Here is a 26,325-nt window from a genome sequence, read left to right as displayed (position 1 = left end):
CTTGGGGGCGGGGCTTCGAGCATAGCAAGATGGCGACTGCAGAGCCGGCGGCAGTAGTGGAACCGGTGAGATCGGGTGGAGAGAGCGGAGTAATGGCGTTAGGTTGTCTGTTTGCGTGAGCTGAGGTGGGCCGGTACCAGTTAGATTGGCTAGGATGGGAAGGTGGGGTTTAGAGCGGAGACTTGACCCTGGTAATGGGTGCAGCGGCTAGGCGGGAATGGAGTGTGGAGTAGCCGGGCCCTGGAGTGGAGGGCCCCGACTCGCAGTGTATTGTAAGAATACAGTCTAGGGAGGGATAAAGACTGTTGAATTGGAGGGTGGAGGGCACTCTGATCGTAAGTTATAGGGTCGCTGGGTGGGTGCTACTGTTCCAGAACTGCCCGTGGGCCTTTAGCTGGAGGGAGATGGTTCTGATAACTGTGCTAGTGGTATTGGGCAAAGGATTGGGCTGATGGACAGGATGACCAAAGGAATTCAGTGATAATCGAAAATGGATCTTCTGTGGTTATCACAATATAGCAAATATTAAATAACTTTACTTCAGTCGCTGTAAAGGTAACAGTGGAAGTTGATTTAATTAAAATATGAATTCATTTATGAAAGAGGCCACCATAAATTCCATATAAATACATTAACTTCATGCAAGTTAAGATGGGAAGAGGTAACAGATTTTTAGATCAATTTACCTAATATTTATATTTATCAGAAATGGAGCAAGTCTAATGAATATAGACTTGCCCTATTCCCTAGACTCTTCACTCGTATAATTAAGCAAAAATTGAAAAAAATCAAAATGAAAGGTATTGCTCAAGCTCATTGAATTCTTTGAGTACATCAGAGTAGAGGAGTTAAGTAGAAAAAAGTAGATATATTTATTTCAAATTCAGAATATCCCAAAGCATGGCTGCTTAATAACTACTTGGAAGCATAGGAAATGTGGTAGCTAATTTGCATAAGCAATCAAGTCAGTTAATCAAATAAATGTTGTAATGGCCTCAAAGGTGTCATGGAGTCTCTTGCATTTGCCTCAATACTGATGTGGTGTTTTAACATCTCATCCATGAGGTTATAGTATCCTTCAGTAATATGCTAGAGTGTTTACCTAGATTTTTGTGGATAACCTTCTGGAGTGAGATTTGAGCAGTCTTTTTACTTTGAGGCAAGAGTGCTACCTATTGAGTTGCACTGATGTACTGTGTAATGTAGTGAGTCTATCAAAAGACCAGTGATAAGTAATTGCAGAGCTAACTCTATTTAGGTCACAAAGCATATGGAGTCAGAGCCAAGTACAGAGAAGCAGAAACCAATGTATGTTTAAGGTGAGTTATGCAGACTGGGGAGTAATTTTTTTTACCAGAACTCATGCTGAAACTATCCATCATTTTAAAATTTTTGGAATTTAGCAATTCAGGGGCTGGTATTGGGGTAGATTGAACTGAGTCAGACAGGTTGGCTGAGTTTATAGATTTTAAATGTACGCTATATGAGCATTGCTAGGTAATTGGTCTGCACCTGTGGAATGTAACAGGCTAAAGGCTGTTGGACAAATTCCCTCTGGGTAGGTGCATGGATTTGTATATCCAATTGTTGCCAGGCCAACTAAAGAAAAAGTTAATGCTACAAGGATGAGGAAATACTCATGATATATCAAAGCTGACCCAGAGAGAGAATAAAGCTTGTCCATCAGTTTATAGGATGACTCTAATGTGTTTCTTCACAGTGCATGACAAAAAATTACTTTTGGGTTTTATGAACTTGCATAACCAAATGTGGGCCTTCATGCCAAGGAGAAAGATTTGTTCGTGGAGTCTTCTGTTGTAAGGAAGAAATACAGTAGAGCTGGTACCTGTGAGTGAGAATTCTGTAGCAAGAATTTATAGTTGTCTGACGGTAATTCTAATTTCAACAACCAATGCTACATAACCTGGGCAACAGTTATTTAACGAGATCCGAATGAAGGATGTTGACTCTCCTGGGTTCAGGTGCATTGCGCAAGAGTTCTTGCATCAAATATTTCAGAATGAAAAATGCATCTAGAATGTTTCAGCAGCTGGTGCCTTCCCTCTTGACTGAAATGATTCTGTTCAGGGCTGAGTTGAGGACAGAGATCTTGTTATGAGTTAGGTAGCATGTGAAATAATTTGCTGCAAAAAGTGACCGTTATCAGATATAGAATGTCTGTGGGCCAGAGTTTACATTTTGGTCACTTGACTAGAGCGAAAAAATTATGGATTGGCAAGGATTAGGCTATTTGCCTATTCACACCAATTTGTCACTTGTCAAAGGAATAAACACTAATAAATTGAAGTTCAGGTTGTCTGAGCAGTCACAGCAGACAACACCCAATATTTTTGTCTTAGGTGCTTTTAAATCCTCACAGTCCACACTGCTGCAATCGTGAAATTCTAAATTGAAGGAATAGTCTTGGACAGGAACTCCCTGTGATATCTATTGTAAGCTGCTGTCATAAGGAGTGATGCTTTGTACAACATACATACAGAAGCAGAACACTTAATTTCTTGAGGCTGTTCTATCATTCTGTGTAATCGTGGCTGATCGGCATCTTAACTCTACTCTAACAATCTTCTCTTTCCCTTAAAGGAAATGTCAATCTGTTTTGAAACTTTCATTCTTTCCCTATCCCCTCTGCTGAACCCATCAGAGCCTTTAGACACCTTAATTAGATCACCCCTTAATCATAACACTAAATGGGGCAAAGGTATTCCCTGTGCTGTGCAATTGCATAGTAACCTGAAAATTCCTGTGCTCAATCAGTCACTGTTCCGATACTCAGCACACAGTGTTGATGGTACAAAATAATTTAAAGAGCTTGTGTGTTTAAGCAAATCAATCATGCAATCCAAAAATATTGAGACAAGTCTAGTCATTCCTGATGATCTTATTTTGAAATGTGTAGTCTCCTGCTCCTCGGATGCTGCCTTACTGGGGTGCGAGAAAAGCACAGCCACCTTTTGACTCTAATCTCCAGCATACGCAATCCTCACTTTCTCGGAGTCGATTATGATATCACTGCGAAGCCTCTTTCAAGAATGCCATCTTGAAGTTTTCCTCCTCCCTCCACAAGGAGGAGAGCCTCTCTCACTGCACGCCATCTCTTTCCCCCCCCCCCCCGCCCGCCCAGTTGTCTCCTCTGCCTACCCTTAGCTCCACCCATCTCCCATTTATCAGTCTCCTTGGGGTTCCCCCATATTCCTGGTGAAAGATGTGCTTGAAACGTCGACTCTCCAGCTCCTCGGATGCCTTTCCAGTGCCACACTTCTTATTCTCATGAAATTAGCTTATTTTAATCCTGCTATCAACTTGATAAATGTTCACTCCCTTCAAACTGTCTTCTCTTTAAAATGCAGTGTCTGAAGCTGCATTATGATGTAGATGGGGTGTAACTTAACTACAGCAATACTTTCAAATAAAATCAAAATGTTCTGTTTCGCTCTCCATGGATACTGCCGGACCTGTTGAGATTCTCCAGCACTTTGTTTTAATAGCCAAATTTCCAGATGTTTATATTTCAGCTCCCTCAGGACAAATGCCAACATGCCATTTGCCTCTTTCACTTTCTTTTGTACCTGTTCAGAGGCTCTTTTCTCTTTGAGCCTGCATCAACTAAAAATACTTCTATAGTAGCCCTAAATTGTCGCTCCTCCAGTTCCCAGCTTCTCCGCATTGGCAAAGCTTTCTTCAACTAAGGTTGAAGACTTTGTATTTTCACAACTTAATGAACTCCACACACTAGTTAATCTATCACTGTCCCTTTGCAGTTTTCAACTATCTACTTAACATAATGCTAGGAGAAAGTGAGGACTGCAGATGCTGGAGATCAGAGTCAAAAATTGTGGTGCTGGAAAAGCACAGCTAGTCAGGCAGCATCTGAGGAGCAGGAGAGTTGACATTTCGAGCATAAGCTGTTCATTGGTTTACGCTTAATGTTGACTCCTGCTCCTGGGATGCTGCCTGACCAGCTGCACAGAAAATTAATCTGGTGCCCTTTGCCAGCATTTGGTTCACATTCCTCAACCCTTCGTATTCAACTATCCATCCAGATCCCAGTGTCTGCGTGGGTTTCCTCCGGGTACTCCGGTTTCCTCCCACAGGTCCAAAGATGTGCAGATCAGGTGAATTGGCCATGCTAAATTGCCCATAGTATTTGGTGCATTAGCCAGAGGGAAATGGGACTGGGTGGGTTAATCTTCGGTGGGTCGGTGTGGACTTGTTGGGCCGAAGGGCCTGTTTCCACACTGTAGGGAATCTAATCTAAATGTTGTAATTGTACTAGTCTCTGCCACTTCCTCTGGCAGCCCATTCTTTACATACACCACCTCTGTTTTTCAAAACAATTGCCCCTTAAGTCTCTTTTAAATCTTTCCCCTCTACCTTAAACCTATGCCCTCTAGTTTTGAACTTGCCAACCCTGAAGAAAAGACCTTTGCCAATCATCCTATGCTTGCCCCTCATGATTTTATAAACCTTTTATAAGGTCATCCATCAGTCTGTAATGTTCCAGGGAAAATAGCCCCAGTCTATTCAGCCTCTCCATATGGCTCAAACCCTCCAATCCTGGCAACATCCTTGTAAAATCTTTTCTGAACCCTTTCAAATTTCACAACATCTTTGCTACAGCAGGGAGACCAGAACTGAATGCAATATTTCAATAGTGGCCAAACCAATGTCAGGTACAGCCGCAACATGTCATCCCAACCCCTATACTCAATGTACTGGCCAATAAAGGCAAGCGTATCAAACACCTTCACTACCCTGTCTACCTGTGACTCCATCCTCAGGGAACTATGAGCCTCCACTCCAAGGTCTCTTTGTTCAACAACACACCTCAGGACTGTACCATTAAGTGTATAAGTCCTGCCCTGATCTGCCTTATCAAAATGCAACAGCTCACATTTATCTAAATTAAAGTTCATCTACCACTCCTTGGCCCATGAGATCAAGGTTGTGTTGATAACCTTCACTCTCCACGATAGCATCAATTTTGGTGTCGTCTGCAAAATTACTAACCATATCTCCTGTATTCACATCCAAATCATTTATATAAGTGACAAGAAGCAGTGGACCCAGCACTGATCCTTGTGGCACACTGCTGGTCACAGGCTCCGGTCTGTAAAACAGCCCTCCTCCACCACCTTCGGTCTCCTGCCTTCAAGCCAGTTTTGTATTCAAATGGCTAGCACTCCCTGTATTCCATGTGATCTAACCTTGCTATCCAGTCTACTATGAGGTACCTTGTTGTCTATGGACTTCAGCAAGATATTCAATGTCCGCTGCTCTGCTTCGTCAATCTTCTTTGTCACTTCTTCAAAAAACTCGATCAAGTTAGTGAGGCATGATTTCCCACGCACAGTCATGTTGACTACTCTTAATCAGTCCTTGCCTTTTCAAATGCATGTAAATCGTGCCCCTCAGAATTCCCTCCAACAGTCCACCCACCAGTGATGTCAGGGTCACCAGTCTGTCATTCCCTGACTTTTCCTTAACACCTTAAATAGTGGAGGAGAAGGTGAGGACTGCAGATGCTGGAGATCAGTGCTGAAAATGTGTTGCTGGAAAAGCGCAGCAGGTCAGGAGTCTGAGACGGTTCAGGTGAATGAGGTCGGGGTGGAAAGTGTTGGTAAAGTGGATGAACTGCGCAGCTACACTGGCACCACCCCCCACCTTTTCCTCCGCTACATCGATGACTATCGGCGCTGCCTCATGCTCCCACAAGGAGGTTGAACAGTTCATCCACTTTACCAACACTTGCAGAACGTTTCAGAGAACACCTCTGGGACACCTGGACCAATCACCCCATAGCCCAACGCTTCAACTCCCCCTCCCACTCTACCAAGGACATGCAGGTCCTTGGACTCCTCCATCGCCAGACCATGGCAACACGACGGTTGGAGGAAGAGCGCCTCATCTTCCGCCTGAGAACCCTCCAACCACAAGGGATGAACTCAGATTTCTCCAGTTTCTTCATTTCCTCCCCCCCGCCTTGTCTCAGTCAAATCCCTCGAACTCAACACCGCCTTCCTAACCTGCAATCTTCTACCTGACCTCTCTGCCCCCACCCCACTCCGGCCTATCACCCTCACCTTGACCTCCCTCCACCTATCGCATTCCCAACGCCCCTCCCTACCTTTTATCTTAGCCTGCTGGACACACTTTCCTCATTCCTGAAGAAGGGCTGATGCCCGAAATGTCGATTATCCTGTCCCTTGGATGCTGCCTGACCTGCTGCGCTTTTCCAGCAACACATTTTCACCTTAAATAGTGGCACTACATTTCTGTTTTCTAGTCTTCCAGCACCTCAGTTGTTGCTATTGATATAAACACCTGAGCAAGGGACACAGCAATCAGTTCCCTAGCTTCCTACAAAGTGAATATGTTATTGGTTTAGACATTATGAAGTCAGAAGAGTATAAGGTCACTTAAAGACAGACAGAGTGCTTTTCTGGGTTGAGAGATTGTGACAGTCCATGCCTGTGACTAGCTGAGAATTGATAATATGTAACCATTGGCTTGGGTTGTGTTTTGTTGTTAAGGCAATTGGACTTTAATTTAACTAATTAATTTAAATTAATGCTCAGGATACCAAAACACAAATTGAATTTGATTGGCACAATATTGTCAATACAATGAGTACGAGTCTTGGGGAAATTTTAAAAAAAAGGTATTTAGAGCTAATTACCCATTGAACATGAGAGCACATGTCATCTGAAAGGGGTCTCAATGCTGTCAAAGAAATCTCAGAAGGCTCCATCTCTTAAAGGTACCAAGGAATTTCATATAAAGACACTCTCAGTTTAAAAAAATCATAGAGTTTGGCCCAGGGAGAAGACAACAGATTCAAAGGACAGAAGGAAACAGCAGATTCGGAAGGAAGGCAGCACGCAATAAACTGTATGGGCTTTGAGATTAAATGTAACATTTAATAATTGTTCTAGGAACATCATTTTTATAGAGTTATGGTCAGATAGTGATTAGTTAAGGAAAAGAGGCTTGGATTTGTTAATAGTTTTTGTTTAGTGTTCACTGTTAGAGTTAGGAAATTTTTTCTTTAAATAGTGGAAATCATCAGGAGTTTTCTTTCACTCTCTCACTTTTAACAGATTTGAGGTGAGCTTTTCTGGGGTGTTAATTTTAATTAGGTTCATCTGTGTCATAACAATTGGCTGAACTACCTTTGAATAGTGTCATGGGTTTTTCTTTGCATTGACTTAAACAGGCAGGTAAAATTTCAGTTTAATGTCATCTGAAATTTATTTGAGACTAAAGCTAACTTTCATTCATCCTCAGTATTTTGTTTGCGACAGTAAAAGGTACAATCTCGTACACGTAGCCTTGAGTATTGCTTAAAAATAACATACTTCATTGGTGTTTCATCTTGTACTCGTCAGGGCAATTCATAAGAATACCAATGTAAAGGGAATTAAATTTTGATCAATATGAACAGAGTACTGGTTGCTTGACAAGTTGTCTTTGGAGACTTGGAGAATGCATGCATTATTGATGACTCGCAGTTAACTTCAGTTTAAAGGTAAATGAAGCAGGTGGACTGTGTTCAAGGCATTACTCTTTCTGCCAAAGTCCAGATTTTTCCACATTATACTTAAATTAATGTACTTAACCCCACTCGCTCAACCTGTCTACATCTATCTGCACCTTGCTGGTGTCATCTTCACAACATACTTCCTGACCTACCTTTGTGTGATTTGTAAGTTCAACTGCTTTGCCTTTGCTCCCCTCATTTTTTTAAAATTAAACCTATTTTTCTCATCACTGTTCAGAGGTGTAATTACACATTTCTGGAGCAGGTGGGACTTAAACCTGGGCATTCCGATCTAGGGCAGGAACATGACTACTGTGCCACAAGATAGCCCCTCCTGCTCCCCTCATTTAAGTCGTAGGTGTAACTTGTGTAAAGCTGAGGCCCCTTCACAGACCATTGCAAGATTTCAGCGCCATAGCAATGTAGTTGACTCTTAACAATTAGGAAGGGGCAATATATGCTGTCCCAGCCAGTGGTGCCTGCATCCTGTGAATGAATTTAAAAAACATGAGCTCTTTTATTACGCCATAATTTTTCACATGGCATCTTGTCAAATTTCCATCTGGAAATCCAAGTCTGCAGGCTCCCTGTTATCCACAGTGCAAGTTACTTCCTCGACAACCTCTAATAAATTGGTTAAATATCATTTCCCTTTCAGTAAACCACATGCTGACTCTTCAAAATTACATTGAAGGTTTTTTGAATTGCTCGGTTCTAACTTCCTTAATGATTGTATACTTTCTCCATGGCAAAAATCAAACTAACCAGCCTGGAGCTTCCTGTGTTCAGCACCCTCACCATTCATGAATAGAGAGGTTATTTTTGCTATATTGCAGTTTGATGGAACCTTCCCAGAATCTAGTGAACTTTGGAAAAGTATTTCCAACGTTAGCATCCTCTCTTAAAATCCAGAGATGAAAGTCACTTATCTTTTGGAGAAAGCTTGTTCATGGAGGCGACAGCATCGGGGTCTAGAGCCTGCCAGTGGCTGGGGCCCAAAGCAAGACTTTGGCTCTGGTGAACTCATGGGTGACTGGTTAGCAAGGTTAGGTCACATGGAATACAGGGTGAACTAGCCATTTTGATACAGAACTGGCTCAAGGGTAGAAGACAGACAGTGGTGGTGGAGGGTTGTTTTTCAGACTGCAGGCCTGTGAGCAATGATGTGCCACAAGGATCGGTGCTGGGTCCACTGCTTTTTGTCATTTCTATAAATGATTTGGATGTGAACATAGGAGGTATAGTTAGTAAGTTTGCAGATGACACCAAAATTGGAGGTGTAGGGGACAGCAAAGAAGGTTACCTCGGAGTACAACGGGATCTTGATCAGATGATCCAAATGGTTGAGGAATGGCAGATGGGAGTTTTTTTAGATAAATGTGAGGTGCTGCATTTAGAAAAGCAAATCTTAGCAGGATTGAGACTCTTAATGGTAAGGTCCTGGGGAATGTTGCTGAACAAAGAGACCTTGGAGTGCAGGTTCATAGTTCCTTGAAAGTAGAATCACAGGTAGACAGGATAGTGAAGACAGCATTTGGTATGCTTTCCTTTATTGGTTCGAGCATTGGGTATAGGAATTGGGAGGTCATGTTGCTGCTGTATAGGACATGGTTAGGCCACTTTGGAATATTGTGTGCAATTCTGGTGTCCTTCCAGAAGAATGTTGTGAAACTTAAAAGGGTTCGGAAAAGATTTACAAGGATGTTGCCAGAGATGGAGGAGCTATATAAGGAGAGGCTGAACAAGTTGGGTTTTTTTTTTGGAGCATCGGAGGCTGAGGGGTGACCTTATAGAGGTTTATAAATCATGAGGGTCATGGATATGATAAATAGCCAAGGTCTTTTCCCTGGGGTCGGGGAGTCCAGAACTAGAGGGCATAGTTCTAGGATGAGAGGGCAAAGAGACCTAAGGGGCAACCTTTTCACACAGGGTGGTGCATGTATGGAATGAGCTGCCAGAGGAAGTGGTGGCGGTTGGTACAATTGCAACATTTAAAAGGCAAATGGATAGGTATATAAATAGGAAGGGCTTAGACAGATATGGGCCAGGTGCTGGCAAATGAAACTAGATTAGGTTGGGATATCTGGTCGGCATGGACGAGTTAGACTGAAGGGTCTGTTTCCGTGCTCTACATTGCTATGACTCTATAACTGGGCAGAACCGGAACAGTTGGTGGCAAGGTGGCTGGTGAGGCTGGATGACACTCTGGTCAGTGGCAAGACCCCAGCGTGGAGGAGAGATTGAGCCCTTGTGGGAAAAGCCCAGCATAGAGCTTCTGCAGATCCAAAGCTAAAAGACTAATGCTGAACTTCTAACTTATTTCTTTATTTTTCTACTTTTTATCCGTAAGATTTTGTACCGAAGATTGCGTCAGGGATGGTGACTTTGTACACTTTTCGTTGTACTCCTGTATCCCTGTACTTGAGTACAGGTGGCCAAAAAACCTAATTCTAATTCAATTTCTGAGGACTCATCAACCTGCAGTTCTATCGGTTTGTGCAGTACCACTTCTCCTAATGATTGTATTTCCTCCACTTTGCAAGTCATGTTCTCAAATAACAAGTATTGTAAAGATTCACAACATACTGTTGTTTTTGTCAAATTATGCAGTGGCCAATTGGTCAACTGTAATGATGCAATGCAGAGCCAGCTTTGTGGATTGGGTATCAATATGCTGTGGTGATCAGGTAAAGGGGCACTGGAGGCTGCAATATGTTTATGCATGACTTTATGAAACTCTCAGATTTTTGTCTTTATACCAACATGGTTACCTTACAAACTTTCTAAAGGTGATGGTTGTACTTCTCTCAGTATGCTCTAACTATCACAATTTATTTTCCAGCAAGAAGTACCTGAGGTCCTGGAAGCTGAATCAGCAGCAGCACCAGAAGTGTGTCCTGAAACTGTAAGCCAGGATCAATACCTAAAACATCCTCTACAAAACAGGTCAGTTTGAATCTGTGCACCAGGGATGGGCAAGTGCTTTTGCAGCAATTTGGGGACATGGTAAATGGGTTCAAGAGCTGCACCTAACTTAGTGTTTTGTATCTGGTGTTAGAATATAAAGTGAAGTGTTAAATATGTACGAGATCTGAGTTGGGGGTGCAGTAACAGCTTTATGTACAGTTTGGAAGCCTTTTATGGGAATTTCAGAAATTTGCAGCACAGAAAGCAGCCATTAAACCCGTCATGAGTCTGAGTCTTTGAAAGAGCAGTGGTGCTTAGTCCCATACAGCCAGCTTTCTGTCCCTAGCCCTGTAAGTTATTCCATCTTCAAGTAACTATCCAACTTCCTTTGCAATTCCCAATGGAATTGATATCCATGACCTTTCCGCAAGAGTGCTCCAGATCCAGACAACTTGTCAGATCATTTGTGTCCAAGATATTTTGCCGTTGATGTTATACCTATGCCTGTCTGACCAGGGGAACAGCCATTCTCTATCATATCAAAATGTCTGCTTGTCTTGGAAACCTCTGTTCTTGGCATTCCCAAGTTTCTTTTTTTCTAACCTTTCCTCAGAGATAAATTCCTCATTGCTTCTAAGTCTCATTTCTACTCTGGTTTCTAAGATTTTCCATCTTTCTGGCAGTGTGCTGCCTGGAATTGATTTCAGTATTTCAGCTAAGGCTTGGCTAGTGATTTATGAAGTTTGAGTACAGTTTCATTGCTTTAATCTGTGTATAACCCAAGTAAGCTACATAATCTTCATTTACATTTTCAACTTGGCTTGCCATCTTTAAGGATTTGTGTGTATGGACCTCAATGTCTCCCTGCCTGTTTACCTTTTTAAAGTGTCCCATTTATTCTAAACTTGATTTATAGTTCTCAACTCTATTTACTCCATGCTCCTGTGCATTTCAGTATATTGTCTGTCATTCTGAAATCTGCAGTTATTCTCATTCACTTCTACATTGCCAAGTTTCACATCATCTGTGAATTATATAATGCTCCTCACTATAAATGACTTTGTTCTATATTGACCTGGACCTGAAAATTGACCATTGGAACAGGACTGCAAAGCATCTTTTGCTTTGTCACTGTCGATTCCACGCCCATATTGCATTTCTCCTTAATTCCATGAGATTTCACTTTCTTAAGTCTCCTTTCTGTCACTCTTGTCCAATGCCTTCTGAAAATCAATATATACAACAATTTCAGGACTGCATCGATCAGTTTTTTTTTGATACCTGATCGAAATAATTTTGTCACGTTAGTCTACATAATTGGTCTTTCTCAATTAATCTCTGCCTTTCCAAATGAAAGTTTAATTTATCCCTGAATGCTTCTCCCACAGCCAGTGTTAAGCTAAGTGGCATGTAGTTTCTTATCTTGAAAGTTGGTAACCGCTCCTTTAAAGTTTGTGATGGGCAATTTTGCTATTTCTATATGCACTACCATGATTTAAGCCACTTGAAAATCTAGGGCATGATCTGAAACAACTGGCAGCATTTTCTGCATGAATGATTTTCTAGAATTAAAGGAGTGTCAGGTCTTCCCACAGAGAAAAGGATGTGCACAACATGTTTACCCAGTCACCTCTCGATCACTTCATGATCACTAAAACAGTTGACACTGACCTATGAAACTGAGACGGAGCTCTCAGAAACTGAGGTGTGAAACTGAGTTAAGAAAACATTTAAGAAAAAAACTAAAGGCACAAGATTGGTATCTATCAGTTTGAAATGTGATGCATACTGCCTTCGAGTGAGTAAACAACAATGGTGACAAAATAAGCTATACAAGTAAAAAGAGATTACTTACAGTATGGAAACAGGCCCTTCAGCCCAACAGGTCCACACCAACCCACCGAAGCGCAACCCACCCAGACCCATTCCCTTACATTTACCCCTTCATCTAACAGTATGGGCAGTTTAGCATGGCCAATTCACCTCACCTGCACATTTTTGGACTGTGTGAGGAAACCGGAGCCCCCGGAGGAAACCCACGCAGACACGGGGAGAATGTGCAAACTCCACACAGTCAGTCACCTGAGGCGGGAAATGAACCCAGGTCTCTGGCATTGTGAGGCAGCAGTGCTAACCACTGTGCCACCATACCGTTCCTCTGACACATATCTACCAATGCTCTGTGACAATGACTCCACTTCTGAATTTCTTTCTTGACTGTTTATGCTCTGACTTAGTGAGTTGCACTCTGCCTTGCTTTCTCCAATCTCACTGACACTCTGGTCCTTCCACTTTATTTGTTGTCCTTTTGCGTGGTTTCCCTTAGGACATAGTAATAGAGGCTGAGTGCAAGAGCATGCAGCGACAGATGAACTAGTATGAGACACGAGTTCAGCCTCAACTGTAGCACTGCATCCAGGTCTGGCCACTGAAGTTTAGCGAGGACTTGAAGGCTTGGATCAAGTGGAGGAATGATCCATGAGAATCATTCTAGAGATGAAGAACTCAGTTAAGTTGACTGTCAGAAAAAAATGATCTAAAAAATCTGTGGAAATGTTTGCTGTTGATTCACTGGAATCTTACCAGAAATGGAGGGCCACAGTTATGAAATCTCTTTGCTTCTGCTTTGTTACAGATGGGCTTTATGGTATTTTAAAAATGACAAGACCAAAAGTTGGACAGAGAATTTGAGACTTATTGCTAAATTTGATACGGTTGAAGACTTTTGGGCGTAAGTATGATTTGCATGATGTACATTGAATAGATGGCATGAATTTGAGCTGAATGGCTCTGTACTGTAATGATCCTGACTGAAAGGTGCAGGTGACTCAATTTTACCTCTTCAGAAAGTAAGTCCGGTCAATCCACAGTGCTCAGATCCTGTGGATTATACCCTGGCACTAGTGTCAAAATATTGAATGGGAAGAGAAAAGAGAGAAGTCTCTCAAACATGAGCAGCTAATGTTAATTTGATTATTCCTAATCTTCTGGACTTTCAATGTTGCATTGTATTTCATTTGGCGTTCTTTGCATATGCATCCATACACAATGATTGGAGATTCATTTGCCTGACAAGTTTTGAATCTTCCCAGGGTGTAAATCACATGAACTGCCACCTTGAGTGTTCTGGATTTGATGATAGTGGCAGGCTTTCAACTAACAATTTGATTGTATAGGTTGTCCTTTTTGCATTTTTTTTTTGAAGTGTCTGCGATTTAGTGGCACATGATCCCCTGCTTACCATTTGATCTCATTGAGATGTTTCAGACATTTCAGCTACAGATAAAGGAGATGTATGTGCTTTGGAAAGCTCCAGAACAAGGAGCTGTAACTTGTAAGGTGTAATCAGAGGTGCTATAAGGAAACCTTTTCACACACAGGATAGTGTAAACCTGGAACTTCCTCCCTCAAAAAGCTGCTAAGATATGGGGCAAATTGCCAATGGAAAATAGGCCATGGGGTATGAGGTGTTATGTACTGTGATGTGTTGATGGTGTGAGGATACAGATAAGCTACATTCTCACTAAGTGCTTTTCCGGAGAGGATTACTGAGCAGTAATGAGAAGCTGGCTGAGCCCTTTCTTGTAGGCTAGGTATGTTCAGGCCTGCCTCGACCAAGCCTTAACTATCAGACTCTGGTTAAGCAGCTCACTGGATGTGGTCCATCCATTGAACTGACCTCCCTCCTGTGGTTGTATTGCTGGATACTAGTGGGTGAAGAAGGTGAAAGCAGTCCAAGAACAAACTTCACATCGATTTCTTATGAGAACACCTGGTAGAGTTAGCAGCAAAATTTAGACCTTATGGGTAACTAGATAAGTGCTAATTCTAAATAAGGGATTTGATCCTAGGGATAAAACTACAAAGCAGAGAATTACAACATCTTCTGACCTGATGTCCTGCTTAAAGCATAAGTGGGCATTGTATTTGGGATGTTGAAACCCCGAGAAGGGAATTGGGTTATGGAAGGAGGTCATGAAGTTGGGTAAGTTGAACTTTGGAGTGATGAGTTACAAATTGTGTTTAAAATGGTGATGAGAGGTGAGAGGTGAAAGTCAAGGATTTTAAGTAAATGATAACTGAAAGGACAGCGCATGGATGAGGATAATGTTTGACTTGTGAAATCCACTAATGCAGGAGAAGGAAGCTAACATCGGATGCTGTGCTATGAGGTAAGACGGCCAGAGCAGAAGGTGACACATTTGTGCAAAGCATTGGATACAGCAATGAGTATTGGTATTGCTTCTCCACCATGCCCACTGTATACAGTTCTATGTACAGTGAATAGGACTAGGCTATTCAGCCCTTTGTCTCTGCTCTGGCAATCAGGTGATTGATCTGATTGTAATCACAAATCCACATTCCTTTCTACCCCTTATTCAACCCACCTTACCTCCACCCCAAACACCTGCTGAGCAAAAATCTACCTAACTCTGCCTTAAAAATATTTGACCTATTCCACCACCTTTTAAGGGAGACCGCTCCATAGACTAATGAGCCACTTTGAGAGAAAAAAAACCCTTATTTGTTTTAAATAGGTGACCACCACCTTTTAAACAGTGACCCGTAATTCAATGTGCTCCTGTACGATGAAGCATCCTGTGCACATTGCCAAAACCCCTCAGGATCTTGGATGTTTCAATTGAGTCATCTCTTAACCTTTTAAATTCCAGAGGCACAAGCCTAGACTGTTCAACCTTTCCTCATAGGACCAACCCAGAAAGTCATGTATTAGTCTTGTTTTTTGAACTGCTCTCAAAGCATTACACCTTTCCTTAAATAAGGAGATCAATATTGTATACAGTACTCCAAAGGTGGTCTCACCAGTGTTTTTACCTAAAGTATCATGTCTCAATTTGTATATTCAATTTCCTGTGCGATCTTATTAGCTATCATAATTATTTGTTGCACCTGCGTATTGACCTTCTGAGATTTGTGCACTAGAACACCCAGGTCCCTCTGCATCTCAGACATCTACAATTGCTCACCACTTAAGAGTAGTTCGCACGAACACAAAGATGGCTGTCAAAATGGTATCTTTGTGTGCAAATGGGCACAGTGTGCAAATGACATCCCTGAGCCAGCATGAATTTGCATGTGGCTGGTGTCACTACGTTACATACATAGTAACATGTTGACTGCACATGTGTAGATGGTTCGAGAGAGGGAGACCAATGTGCCAAAAGCAGAACAAATGTCATTAAGGAACTCTGAAGTTCCTCCCAATGGAAGAGAGATGGCGAATCTGGGCTGAATTTAGGCAATGACGATGTATATGGACTTCCCTGCTGCCTGGCATTCAGCAGGCATTCACTTCCTGAGTGTTTGAAGGCAAGCTGACTTTTTTGCTGCCAAAATGGACAATATCCCATTTTTTACTATTTGGCTGTGGTAGGATACAAGCCCACACCTCACAATGGACTGGAACCTTAATTCAGTGTCTTTGACAGCCATGCTAACACTGGGCACTGGATACAGTTCTTGGCTATTCATATTTGAATGTCTAAATGTGCCTCTGTTTCCTTTCTGTAGGTTATATAATCACATACAGCAACCTAGTAAGCTTTTGTTTGGGTGTGATTACTGTTTGTTTAAGGTAAGCTGTTTTTATGAAGTTTGACATCAATAAGCAATGCTTATCTGGCATTAATAATTTGATTAATTTTCTGTTTTCTGGATTGTTGATTTCCTGGAGTCTAAAGGGAGGCAAATCAAAAGGAATCTAATTTATTGACCATATTAAAACAAAATTGCTTAGAATATAGACACTAACTATCATAACTTGAGCACGTAGTTAGATGAAGCTCAGCATTTGGAACAGCAGCTTCTGTCTTGCTCAGCACATGCCAGTAACCAAACCAAAACTCTTATACTCGGTATGTCTCAGTGGGTGAAGGAATGGAAGTAGCTCCTGGAATTGCTTGTTGCTGTGGGAAATTTTCTTTAGCTCATTGTGCAGAGCACTGCGGGCTCAGGCCGATGAGGTGTCAGCATGTGGCAGTAAGATTAAGGGCCAGGGTCCATCCTATCTCACCCCAGAAGGAATTGACTGTGCAAAGAAATGGAAGCTGGTTATTTTCATCAGTTTTTCACTTGTACAACTGGGATCTTTTTATGAAAAGAATCAAGATTTCCTTTCCTAATGACATCAGTGAACCACTTGGCTTTCTTAACGGTGACTGATCATCATCTTTTTTCCTTATATTCAGATTTCTCTCCCTCCACCTTCTCAGGATGGTATAGGAGATTTCATTTTCTGTTTGAATTGTAGTTTTTGCTGGATAGGGACAGCTACTAATGAGTATGTTACTCAGGGATGGCATTTGATTAAGGAATAATTTTAAGTTTAAAATAGTAAAGTTTTCATCTCATTCTGGTTTCAGCAATCATTAAACATTAAAAAGTCAAGGTTAATTTCGGAATTAAAAAATGGGTGATTGTGGCGATAAATTTGGTCAGTTAAACTTTAGTTTCAATGATCTATTTAGTGAAACCATAGGGTCTGTAAAGTTGGTTATTAAACATTTTTGTGGGTGTTAGCTGGAGCTTGGAGACTATGTAACGGGTCTTGGGAAACGTGAGGGGAGCTCTTTTTTTTTTTGTCGGCTTCCTGACATTACTGAGGATTATTACTGAAATCATGCAAGCAGCTCATCAACGTGTATTTTAACAGGATGGTATTAAACCGATGTGGGAAGATGATAAAAATAAAAGAGGAGGAAGGTGGCTAATGACACTGAACAAGCAACAGAGGCACAATGACTTGGACCGATACTGGCTGGAAACGGTAATTGCTCTCCGGGAAAATAAGCACCTTCTTTATTGGCCATGCTTTTGGCAACCTTTGAGTCCTGAATTTTAATCTAGGTTATAATTGGATTTTACTCTGGGATTTAAACCACCTGTTTTGGTATGGCAATAAAATAAACAGGCCAGTTACACAGTTTATTAATGCCATTGATGTTTTCAGGACAAATTGGCTATTCATGCAACCAGTCTGTGGTGTATACACATCCTGTCTATTTTATCTATAGGAATAAAATTAATTATTCATTGTTAGATTATTAAATGTTTGAAATGAATGATTGAAGATGGGTTGATTCCACAGAATGTTTGAGTCTTTCATGCGGTAATGAGGCTGTCTGTATGAAGTTCAAAATGGGAGCAGTTGCCATGATCATCTTGCAGGACAAATTAAATCTAAGGCTTCTTCTCTGGCCGAAAGAACCAGGAGTGATTGGTTTGGATGGCCACAGCTGAAAACCTTGTTTTGTTACTTGTATGTATGTGTGTGTATATAATTACTCTATAATTTGACAGCAACTAAGTAATCACTGAGCTCATGAATGATCATTGTGAGAAGGATTAGCACTCCCATTCGAATCCCCACAGTGAAGAAAGAGGCCATTTGGCCCATTGAGTTAAGACTGATCCTCTGAAGAGTATACTGCCCCAAGTAGGCTCACATTTACCATGACTAATGTATGCAGCCTGCACATCCCTGGACACTACGTTGTCATTTAGCATGATCAGTCCACATCTTTGGATTATGGGAGGAACAGCAGAAGGACAACATGCAAATTCTGTACAGACAATCACCCAAGGCTGGGATTGAACCCAGGGGCATAGCGCTGAGAGGTAGAATACTAACTACATTCACCCATAGTTGAATGCTACGTGAGGCAGTGTCATAGAACATAGAACATTACAGCACAGTACAGGCCCTTCAGACCTTGGGGTGAATGCTACGTGAGGCAGTGTCATAGAACATAGAACATTACAGCACAGTACAGGCCCTTCAGACCTTGAAGTTGCATGACCTGTGGAACCAATCTGAAGCTTGTCTTAACCTGCACTATTCCATGTTCATCCATTTGTTTATCAAATGACCATTTAAATGCCCTTAAAATTGGCAAGTCTTCTATAGTTGCTGGCAGGGCGTTCCACGCCCCTACCACTGAGTAAAGAATCTATCTCTGACATCTGTCCTGTATCTATCGCCCCTTAATTTAAAGCGATGTCCCCTCGTGCTAGCCATCGCCATCTGAGGAAAAAGGCTCTCACTGTCCAATCTATCTAACCCTCTCATTATCTTATATGTCTCAATTAACTCGCCTCTCAACCTTCTTCTCTTTAACGAAAACAGCCTCCAGTACCTCAGCCTTTCCTCAGAAGACCTTCCCTCCATCCCAGGCAACATCCTAGTAAATCGCCTCTGAACCCTTCCAAGAATGCGGTGACCAGAACTGTACACAATACTCTTAGTGTGGCTGCACCGGAGTTTTGTACAGCTGCAGCATGACCTCATGGTTTCAAAACTCAATACCTCTACTAACAAAATCTAACACACCTTCTTAACACCCTATTAACCTGGGTGGCAACTTTCAGGGATCTATGTACATGTACACCAACATCTCTCTGCTCATCTGCATTGCCAATCTGCATTACTATTGGCCCAGTACTCTGTATTTCTGTTGCTCCTTCCAGAGTGAATCGCCTCACACTTTACTGCATTAAACTCCATTTGCCACCTGTCAGCCCAGCTCTGCAGCTTAGCTAAGTCCCTCTGTAACCTGCAATATCCTTCAGCAGTATCCACAACTCCACTGACCTTCGTGTCATCCGCAAATTTACTAACCCATCCTTCTATGCCTTCATCCAGGTCATTTATAAAAATGACAAACAGCAGTGGACCCAAAACAGATCAGTGTGGTACACCACTAGTAACTGAACTCTAGGATGAACATTTCCCATCAACTGCCGCGCTCTGTCGTCTTTCAGCTAGCCAATTTCTGATGCAAACAGCAAAATCAACCTCTGTCCCATGCCTCCATATTTTGTGCAGTAGCCTACCATGGGGAACCTTATCAAACGTCTTACTGAAATCCACATCAACCACTTTACCCTCATCCACCTTTGTGGTCACCTTCTCAAAGAATGACTTGCCCTTCACAAAACCATGTTGACTATCCTGAATCAACTTATTTCTTTCCAGATGATTATAAATCCTATCTCTTAACCTTTTCCAACACCTGACTGTCAACTGATGGGCCGAATGGCCTTACTTCCATTCCTATGTCTTATGGTCTTACAGCTCACTAGTCTATAATTACCAGGGTTGTCTTTACTCTCCTTGAGCAAAGGGACAACACTTGCTATCCATCAGTCTTGCACTATTCCTGTAAACAATGACGAAATAAAGATCAAAGCCAAAGACCCTGCAATCTCCTCCCTGGCTTCCCAGAGAATCCTAGGATAAATCCCATCCAGTCCAGGGGACTTATTTATATTCACCCTTTATAGAATTGCCAACGCCACCTCCTTGCAAACGTTAATCCTCTCTAGTCTAGTAGCCTATATCTCAGTATTCTCCTTAACAACGTTCTTTTTCCAATGGGAATACCAATGAAAAATATTCAATTAGCGCTTTTCCTACCTCCTCGGACTCCATGCACAACTTCCCACTACTGTCCTTTATTGGCCCTAATCTTTAGTTCTTTTTATTCCTGATATACCTACAGAAAGTTTTAGGGTTTTCCTTGATCCTATCTGCGAATTACTTCTCATGTCCCCTTCTGGCTCCTCTTAGTTCTCTCTTTACGTCTTTCCAGGCTAGCTTGTAACACTCTAGCTCCGTAACTGAGTTTCACGTCTCATCCTAACATCCGCCGCCTTCCTCTTGATGCGACTTAGCTTCCTGAGTAAACCACTGCTCCCTTGCTTGACCATTTCCTCCCTGCCTGCCAGTACATACTTATCAAGGCCACACAGTAGCTGTTCCTTGAATAAACTCCACATTTCAATTGTGCCCATCCCCTGCATCCTGACCCATCCTATGCATCCTAAATCTTGCCTAATCACACCATAGTTGCCTTTTCCCCCAACTATAACTCTTGCCTTGCAGTACATACTTATCCCTTTCCATTGCTGACGTAAACATAACTGAACCGTGGTCACTATCACCAAAGTCCTCACCTACCTCCAAATCTAACACCTGGTCTGGTTCATTATCCAGTACCACATCCAATGTGGCGTCATCCTTTGTTGATCTGTCTACATACTGTGTCAGGAAAACCTCCTGTACACATTTGGACAAAAACTGATATAGACCATCCTGTTTGTAGAGACCCACCATCTCTGTAGCCATGTGTTCCAACTCCTTCATTTCCCTATTCCTCGCCTCCCCAGCATGTGCCACGGGCAACAAACCAGAGATAACAACCTTGTTCTAGCTCCCTGAATTTCTGCCATAAATTCCCATCCCTTTGCCTACGTATGTATAGGCGGCACAGTGGTTAGCACTGCTGCCTCACAATGCCAGAGACTCTGGTTCATTTCCTGCCTCGGGCATCTGTCTGTGTGTTTGCACATTCTCCCCGTGTCTGCATGGGTTTCCTCCAGGTGCTCCGTTTCCTCCCACAGTCCAAAGATGTGCAGGTTAGGTGAATTGGCCATGCTAAACTGCCCGTAGTGTTAGGTGAAGGGGTAAATGTAGGGGAATGGATCTGGGTGGGTTGTTCTTTGGAGGGTCAGTGTGGATGTGTTGGGCTGAAGGGCCTGTTTCCACACTGTAAGTAATCTAATCTAATTGTATGTCATTAGTACCTACGTGGACCAGAATTTGGGGCTGCTCGCTGCCCTCTTTTCCTGTCTGTACCCCCCCCCCCCCCGCCCAAATCCCGAAAGACATCGTGAACCCTGGCACCTGGAAAGCAACACACCAAACGTGAGTCTCTCTCATCTCTCTCATTCCCATAGAACCTCCTATCTGTCCCCCTAACTATGGAGTCCCCAATGACTAATGCTTTGCTCCTCTATCCCCTTTCCATTCTGAGCAACAGAGACAGACTCTATGCCAGAGACCTGTACTCCACGGCTTACCCCGGTCCACCGAAGAGTCTGTAAACTGCAAATTTGTACAGTTGCTTAGCCCCATTCTAGTTTCCAAATGTTTCCGTTCATAAATAATCAGCAGTAAAGTTTTAACAAGACAAAGGTTAGTTTACACAACAATTGCTGAAATTTTATTTCAATAAAATGGTGATCAAATTATTAACTAAACTCTTAAGTATAACCAGTTTAATTAACAATAAATACATATGAAATTAAACATGAAATCAGTCTGTAGTATAATTGCAGGCCTGTTATTTGCACAAGATTCTCAATCCCAAGTGAAGGGGTTCAACCTTGACACATTAATTGTGAGCTGCAGTAGTTTCTATAATTGAGGAGTTTACTTTTGTAGGTGGGTTCAGCAGATAGAGAAGCTTCAGGAAGGAAGGAAATGTTCCTGTTGTTTATTAGTTCTGCTGGCATAATACTTAAACAGCATGGCATCCTTTTCAGCACAAAGGGGCTTTCTCTGGGCATCTTTCTCTGCAGCTGCCAATTTTGGAGTGAAATCCCAAATCTCTCTGCGCTCTCATAGTTCAGCTGAAGCTGTCTTTCATCCAGTTTCTTAATCCCTGCACACCCAATGGCTCTTTCAGCCAAGGTTTAATCACAATCAAACAAGATGACTACAAATAACATTGAATCATTATTCCAGAAACCAAATGCAATTCTGCTGAAAACACACTGCAGGGAATTTCAATCTCTTCTGCAGCACTACCTTTAAGTCTTCACACTGTATTTAATGGACAGTCCTGGAATTTCTTGAATTAGTTAATATTTATGATTGACTTTTAAGTTAACATATCAGTGTCTCCGTTTTGGCTGCAATGAATCAACAAGGTCACTCATATGACCTCTAAGAGTCGTTTTTAAGATTCTGTGTCCATTTTAAAGATAGGTTAGCTGCCTTTGCAAATTATGTAATCTCGTTGCACAGCCATGCTAGACACTAGAGGGAAGCTTTATTCTGTATGTGACCTGGGAATGCAAATGCAGCTTTATGTGGTTAGTTCACCTCCGCTTTTATGACAGCAGTTAGATAGGACAACAAATATTGTCTTTGCCAATAACAGTAACATCCTATGTAATAATTTTTTTAAACAACCGTGGCAAAACATTGTAAGACTTTGTTGCTCATAACCTTGCTATCTACAGTACATTTTAGATGTTGGAATTTTTGTATAACAGCCTTAATTCATGAAGGTGATTCATTGCAATGTATAACTTTTTTTTTGCCTGTTCCTATCCCATGTACTAGCTTTTGTGTCTGATCGGGGAGGCCTTTGATGAATTTAGTGACGAGGTGTGTGGAGCTGTTGTGAATGTCAGGCCAAAAGGTGACAAAATAGCAATCTGGACAGGGAACTGCCAAAACAGAGATGCAGTTGTTTCAATAGGGTAAGTGCTAACATTACAATCCTCAGTATTAAAGAATGAATGATAGGGATTTGATCTGTACCAAGCTGTGTCTTCTGCTTTACCGAGTTTTGTGACTTCTCAGGATGTGTGCCCTTTATGTAGGGAGCACTAATACATGAAGAGACTTGTAAGATTGGGACTTTATCCATTACATCAACACACATTACTTGTTAAATAAGATGCAAGTGTTTAAAGTTATTGAGGTGTGGGCCAGAGTAGATAAAATTAGACTGACCCAGTTGAAGTGTCTAGCATGAGTTTCTGTCGAAGCAAGATTAACTGGAGTGATTTCAAACAGAAGCCAAAAGCCTGGTGTTTGGGGGAAGGACATTGGAGAAGGTGCTCAAGCTGCAAAATTATTGAACTCAATATTGAGTCCTGAAGGCTGCAGGGTCCCTGAGCAGAAATGCAGTGCTATTCTTCAGCTTGTGCTCAGCACTGCATCAAGCCCAAGGCAGACTTGTTTGGTAGGGCGCACAGTGGTGTGTTGAAGTGGTGTGCGAGACTGTATTGTATCTACAGTTTTCACCACTCTCAATGCGGTTTCCTCTACACATGGGAGACAAAACAGACTGTCTTTTGTCCACAAAAATGACCCTGAACTTCTGGTTGTCTGCCACTTCAACACATTGCCATGTTCCCTGGCCAACAGCTCTGTCTGAGGCTTCAGCGAAGCTCAGTGCAAGCTGGAAGAACAACATTACCTTTTCCTCTTGGTGACCCTGCAGCTGTCAAGATTCAGTGTCAGGTTCAATCATTTTAAGGCCTGAACATTTTCACTCAGGTCCTTGCCCCACCTCTACACACCAGACCTTGTCATCACATGGACCGCTACCACAACCAACCCATTTTCACCCACCAATGGTTCACACTAACAGCTTTTCTTTCTCCCAAGCTGATCATTACCCATTCCTTTGTCTGCCCAAGTGCTGTTCTCTCTCTCTGAGCTCCATCTCCACCCATCATTTACTCTTTCCCAGTGTCCCTTCAACAATCTTCAGCATATATACCAATCTTGTATATCTACAATCGGTTCTGATGAAGAATCACTACACCCAAAATATCGACTGTTTTGTCTCCATAAATACTGCCAGGCCTGCTATGTTTTTCCAGTTATTTCTGTTGTTTTGGATTGTTCCCATGTTGTACTATCTCTTTGTAATAATTTACCATGTCCTGAAGTAGTTAAGTTTTGCTGTTGTGCACAAAAGAGTTCGATGTGAGCTCCATTTCTTTCCAGTATTCAGGATATCTCTGTGCCTCACTCCTTCCTTTAGAAGGCATGTTATTTTTGGTGTGGGAGGTTGCATGCAGATCATTGCCCAGAATTTGAGGTAGCCAATATGTGTTGGATTAATATTATGTCTGACATCCTGTCCTGATGGGGGGCTACCTGTTCCACAAGTTTCAAGTGCCTTTACTTGTCCTAATCTGGTCACCAGTGGATCTCATTGAATAATGAACAGGAACAGAGCTTCCACTTCCTCCTTTCCCTCAATCAAGCATCCTCATGCCAGGTTCATGGCTCTAATTGTTGACCTGCCTAGAAATGAGCAGAAAGCAGCGCTGCAGCCTGCACTTCCTACTCAGTGTAGCTAATCACCAGTTAACTGCCTTCAACAAAAGAGCTTTAAAGGGGAGCTGTACTGCTCACAACTTCAGCCAGCATCTTCAGCAAAAGGGCTGATTGACTCCTGGGTAACATGCTGGTTGTCGAACCTCTCCATTGCCACTGCAGGAGTCCTGAAATGAGTTGGCAGAAACAGATCAACAACTGATCTTTGGAAAGACAGCGTAGCATTTTGGGAGGGGGCGACAGGCCCAAGATGCTAGTTCTGAGGCATTTTTTTTAAAACTTCTCTCCAATACATTGTTGACTAAACCCATGGGATTCCTGACATGCACTGTTACAGGATAGCACTGCACATTTATTGTTAGTTGTACCTTCAACTTTTGTGTGTTGATGTTCATACTACTTGTATTTTACAGGCAATTGTACAAAGAACGTTTAGGACTGTCTTTGAAAGCTCTTATTGGTTACCAGTCACATGATGACACATCTAGCAAAAGTGGATCCACAACAAAGAATCTGTTTTCAGTTTAGCGAATGTCCCAATGCAGCAAACAAACTGAAAATCATCTGGTAACATGGGTAAAAGTAACTAAAACATTGGATCTATCAACACACAGAAACTTGCAGCAAGCAGGAACTGAACAAGCCAGGTTCTGAGAGGTCCTTGCAGCTAACGAGAATCGGTTTCTATTGGCAAATGAAAGGTCGATGGAGGGAGCCTTACCCATTGGGTCAATAGAATTCTTTTGATTTTGTCAGGCTCAAATTTAACACTAGCTGACAAACAGACTACGCATTTTCATTTTTGGCCATTTCAAACCAATTATTAGCTAAACAAAAGCAGACAGTAGTTTGTGTACACATCACTATTTCATAATAGCAAGAGACAAATGAATATTTTCCCTGAGATTTGGCCATCCAGACACAGCATGCTGATAACTGTCCTGAATGTTAGTTGGTAATGGTAAGAGCAGTGTGCAAGGCACAAATTAGCAGTAGACTAATTATTAAAATCTGCACTATTCGCAAACTACAGGCTTTCCTTGTTTCAAGCATCCATAATGAAGCAGCTTTGGGAGCAGGCAGAATTTGACAGTCACATCAATCATGCTGTTTCATACATGGGAATTTGCTTGTACTTCAGTCTTTCCAACCTGTATGAGCTCAATATGTATGGGAGTTCTCCGAAAGTGAGAGCTTACCATCTCTCCCTAAGTGTGAATATTAATTCAGCATGGGAGCCAACTGCTCATGCCCATGTTATGATTCCATGATTCTTTTCCTCCCATTCCAGGAATTTAATGTTTATAAATCTAGTTTGTACTTCTGTGGCAGTGTTAAATTATTTAGAGTCCATCATAAGCAGAGCAGACACCAGGGGAGAAAGGTGAAATAGTTTTTTTTATCACTATTTCATAACATGTGAAGTTGGGGAAGAATTCTAAAACTTAAATTAATGGTTGTAAAATGTGGGGGCCAATTCTAAATGTCAATAGTTAAAAACAGTCTAGCCATCTCTCTTAGCTGCCACTTTGAGTGACTTGGAATTTATTGCTGCTTTTCCTTATATCCTGCATTTCTTTAAGCTCTGATAACTTGAGTGCCCAGAAACATTCCTGCTAATGTTTGATCTGCAGCCCTGTGTTGATTTTGATCACTTGCATTTTGAGGTGAACTTGTTCGCATGTGGAACTATTCCATAGAAAATATTATTTTCTTAAAGTATTTAACAGTTAAAAGCATTGCTGTGAATTTAATTCAAAGATTTTAATAGGATGTTGAACAGCTTTCCTTATTCGAGATTTATTGATTGGATTTGTAGGTCGTTTCACAGCAGATGAAATAAAGGTTAGAAATTAGGGATATTGCCTAATGGGCAGGAAAGCTGATGCTTTTAACACCTTCTCACCAGTATTTTCTCATTGTGCATTGTATGAATTCCAGAACTTGGTAATAAATGCTAATATTGGAACAA

The 26,325-nt window shown here is 41.8% G+C and overlaps 1 protein-coding gene across 1 annotated transcript; it reads left to right on the top strand.

Moving 5' to 3' along the window:
• On the top strand, positions 1 to 26,325 carry LOC140463665 (eukaryotic translation initiation factor 4E-like). The gene is made up of 7 exons (XM_072557996.1): positions 1 to 65; positions 10,401 to 10,504; positions 13,101 to 13,196; positions 15,998 to 16,061; positions 17,139 to 17,252; positions 22,617 to 22,756; positions 24,767 to 26,325. The coding sequence occupies exons 1-7, from the start codon at positions 30 to 32 to the stop codon at positions 24,879 to 24,881; spliced, it is 669 nt and encodes a 222-aa protein (XP_072414097.1). The 5' UTR covers positions 1 to 29; the 3' UTR covers positions 24,882 to 26,325.

The sequence above is a fragment of the Chiloscyllium punctatum genome, chromosome 38 (genome assembly GCF_047496795.1).
Source record: "Chiloscyllium punctatum isolate Juve2018m chromosome 38, sChiPun1.3, whole genome shotgun sequence".
Taxonomy (NCBI): domain Eukaryota; kingdom Metazoa; phylum Chordata; class Chondrichthyes; order Orectolobiformes; family Hemiscylliidae; genus Chiloscyllium; species Chiloscyllium punctatum.
This window is presented reverse-complemented; position numbering and strand designations above follow the sequence as displayed.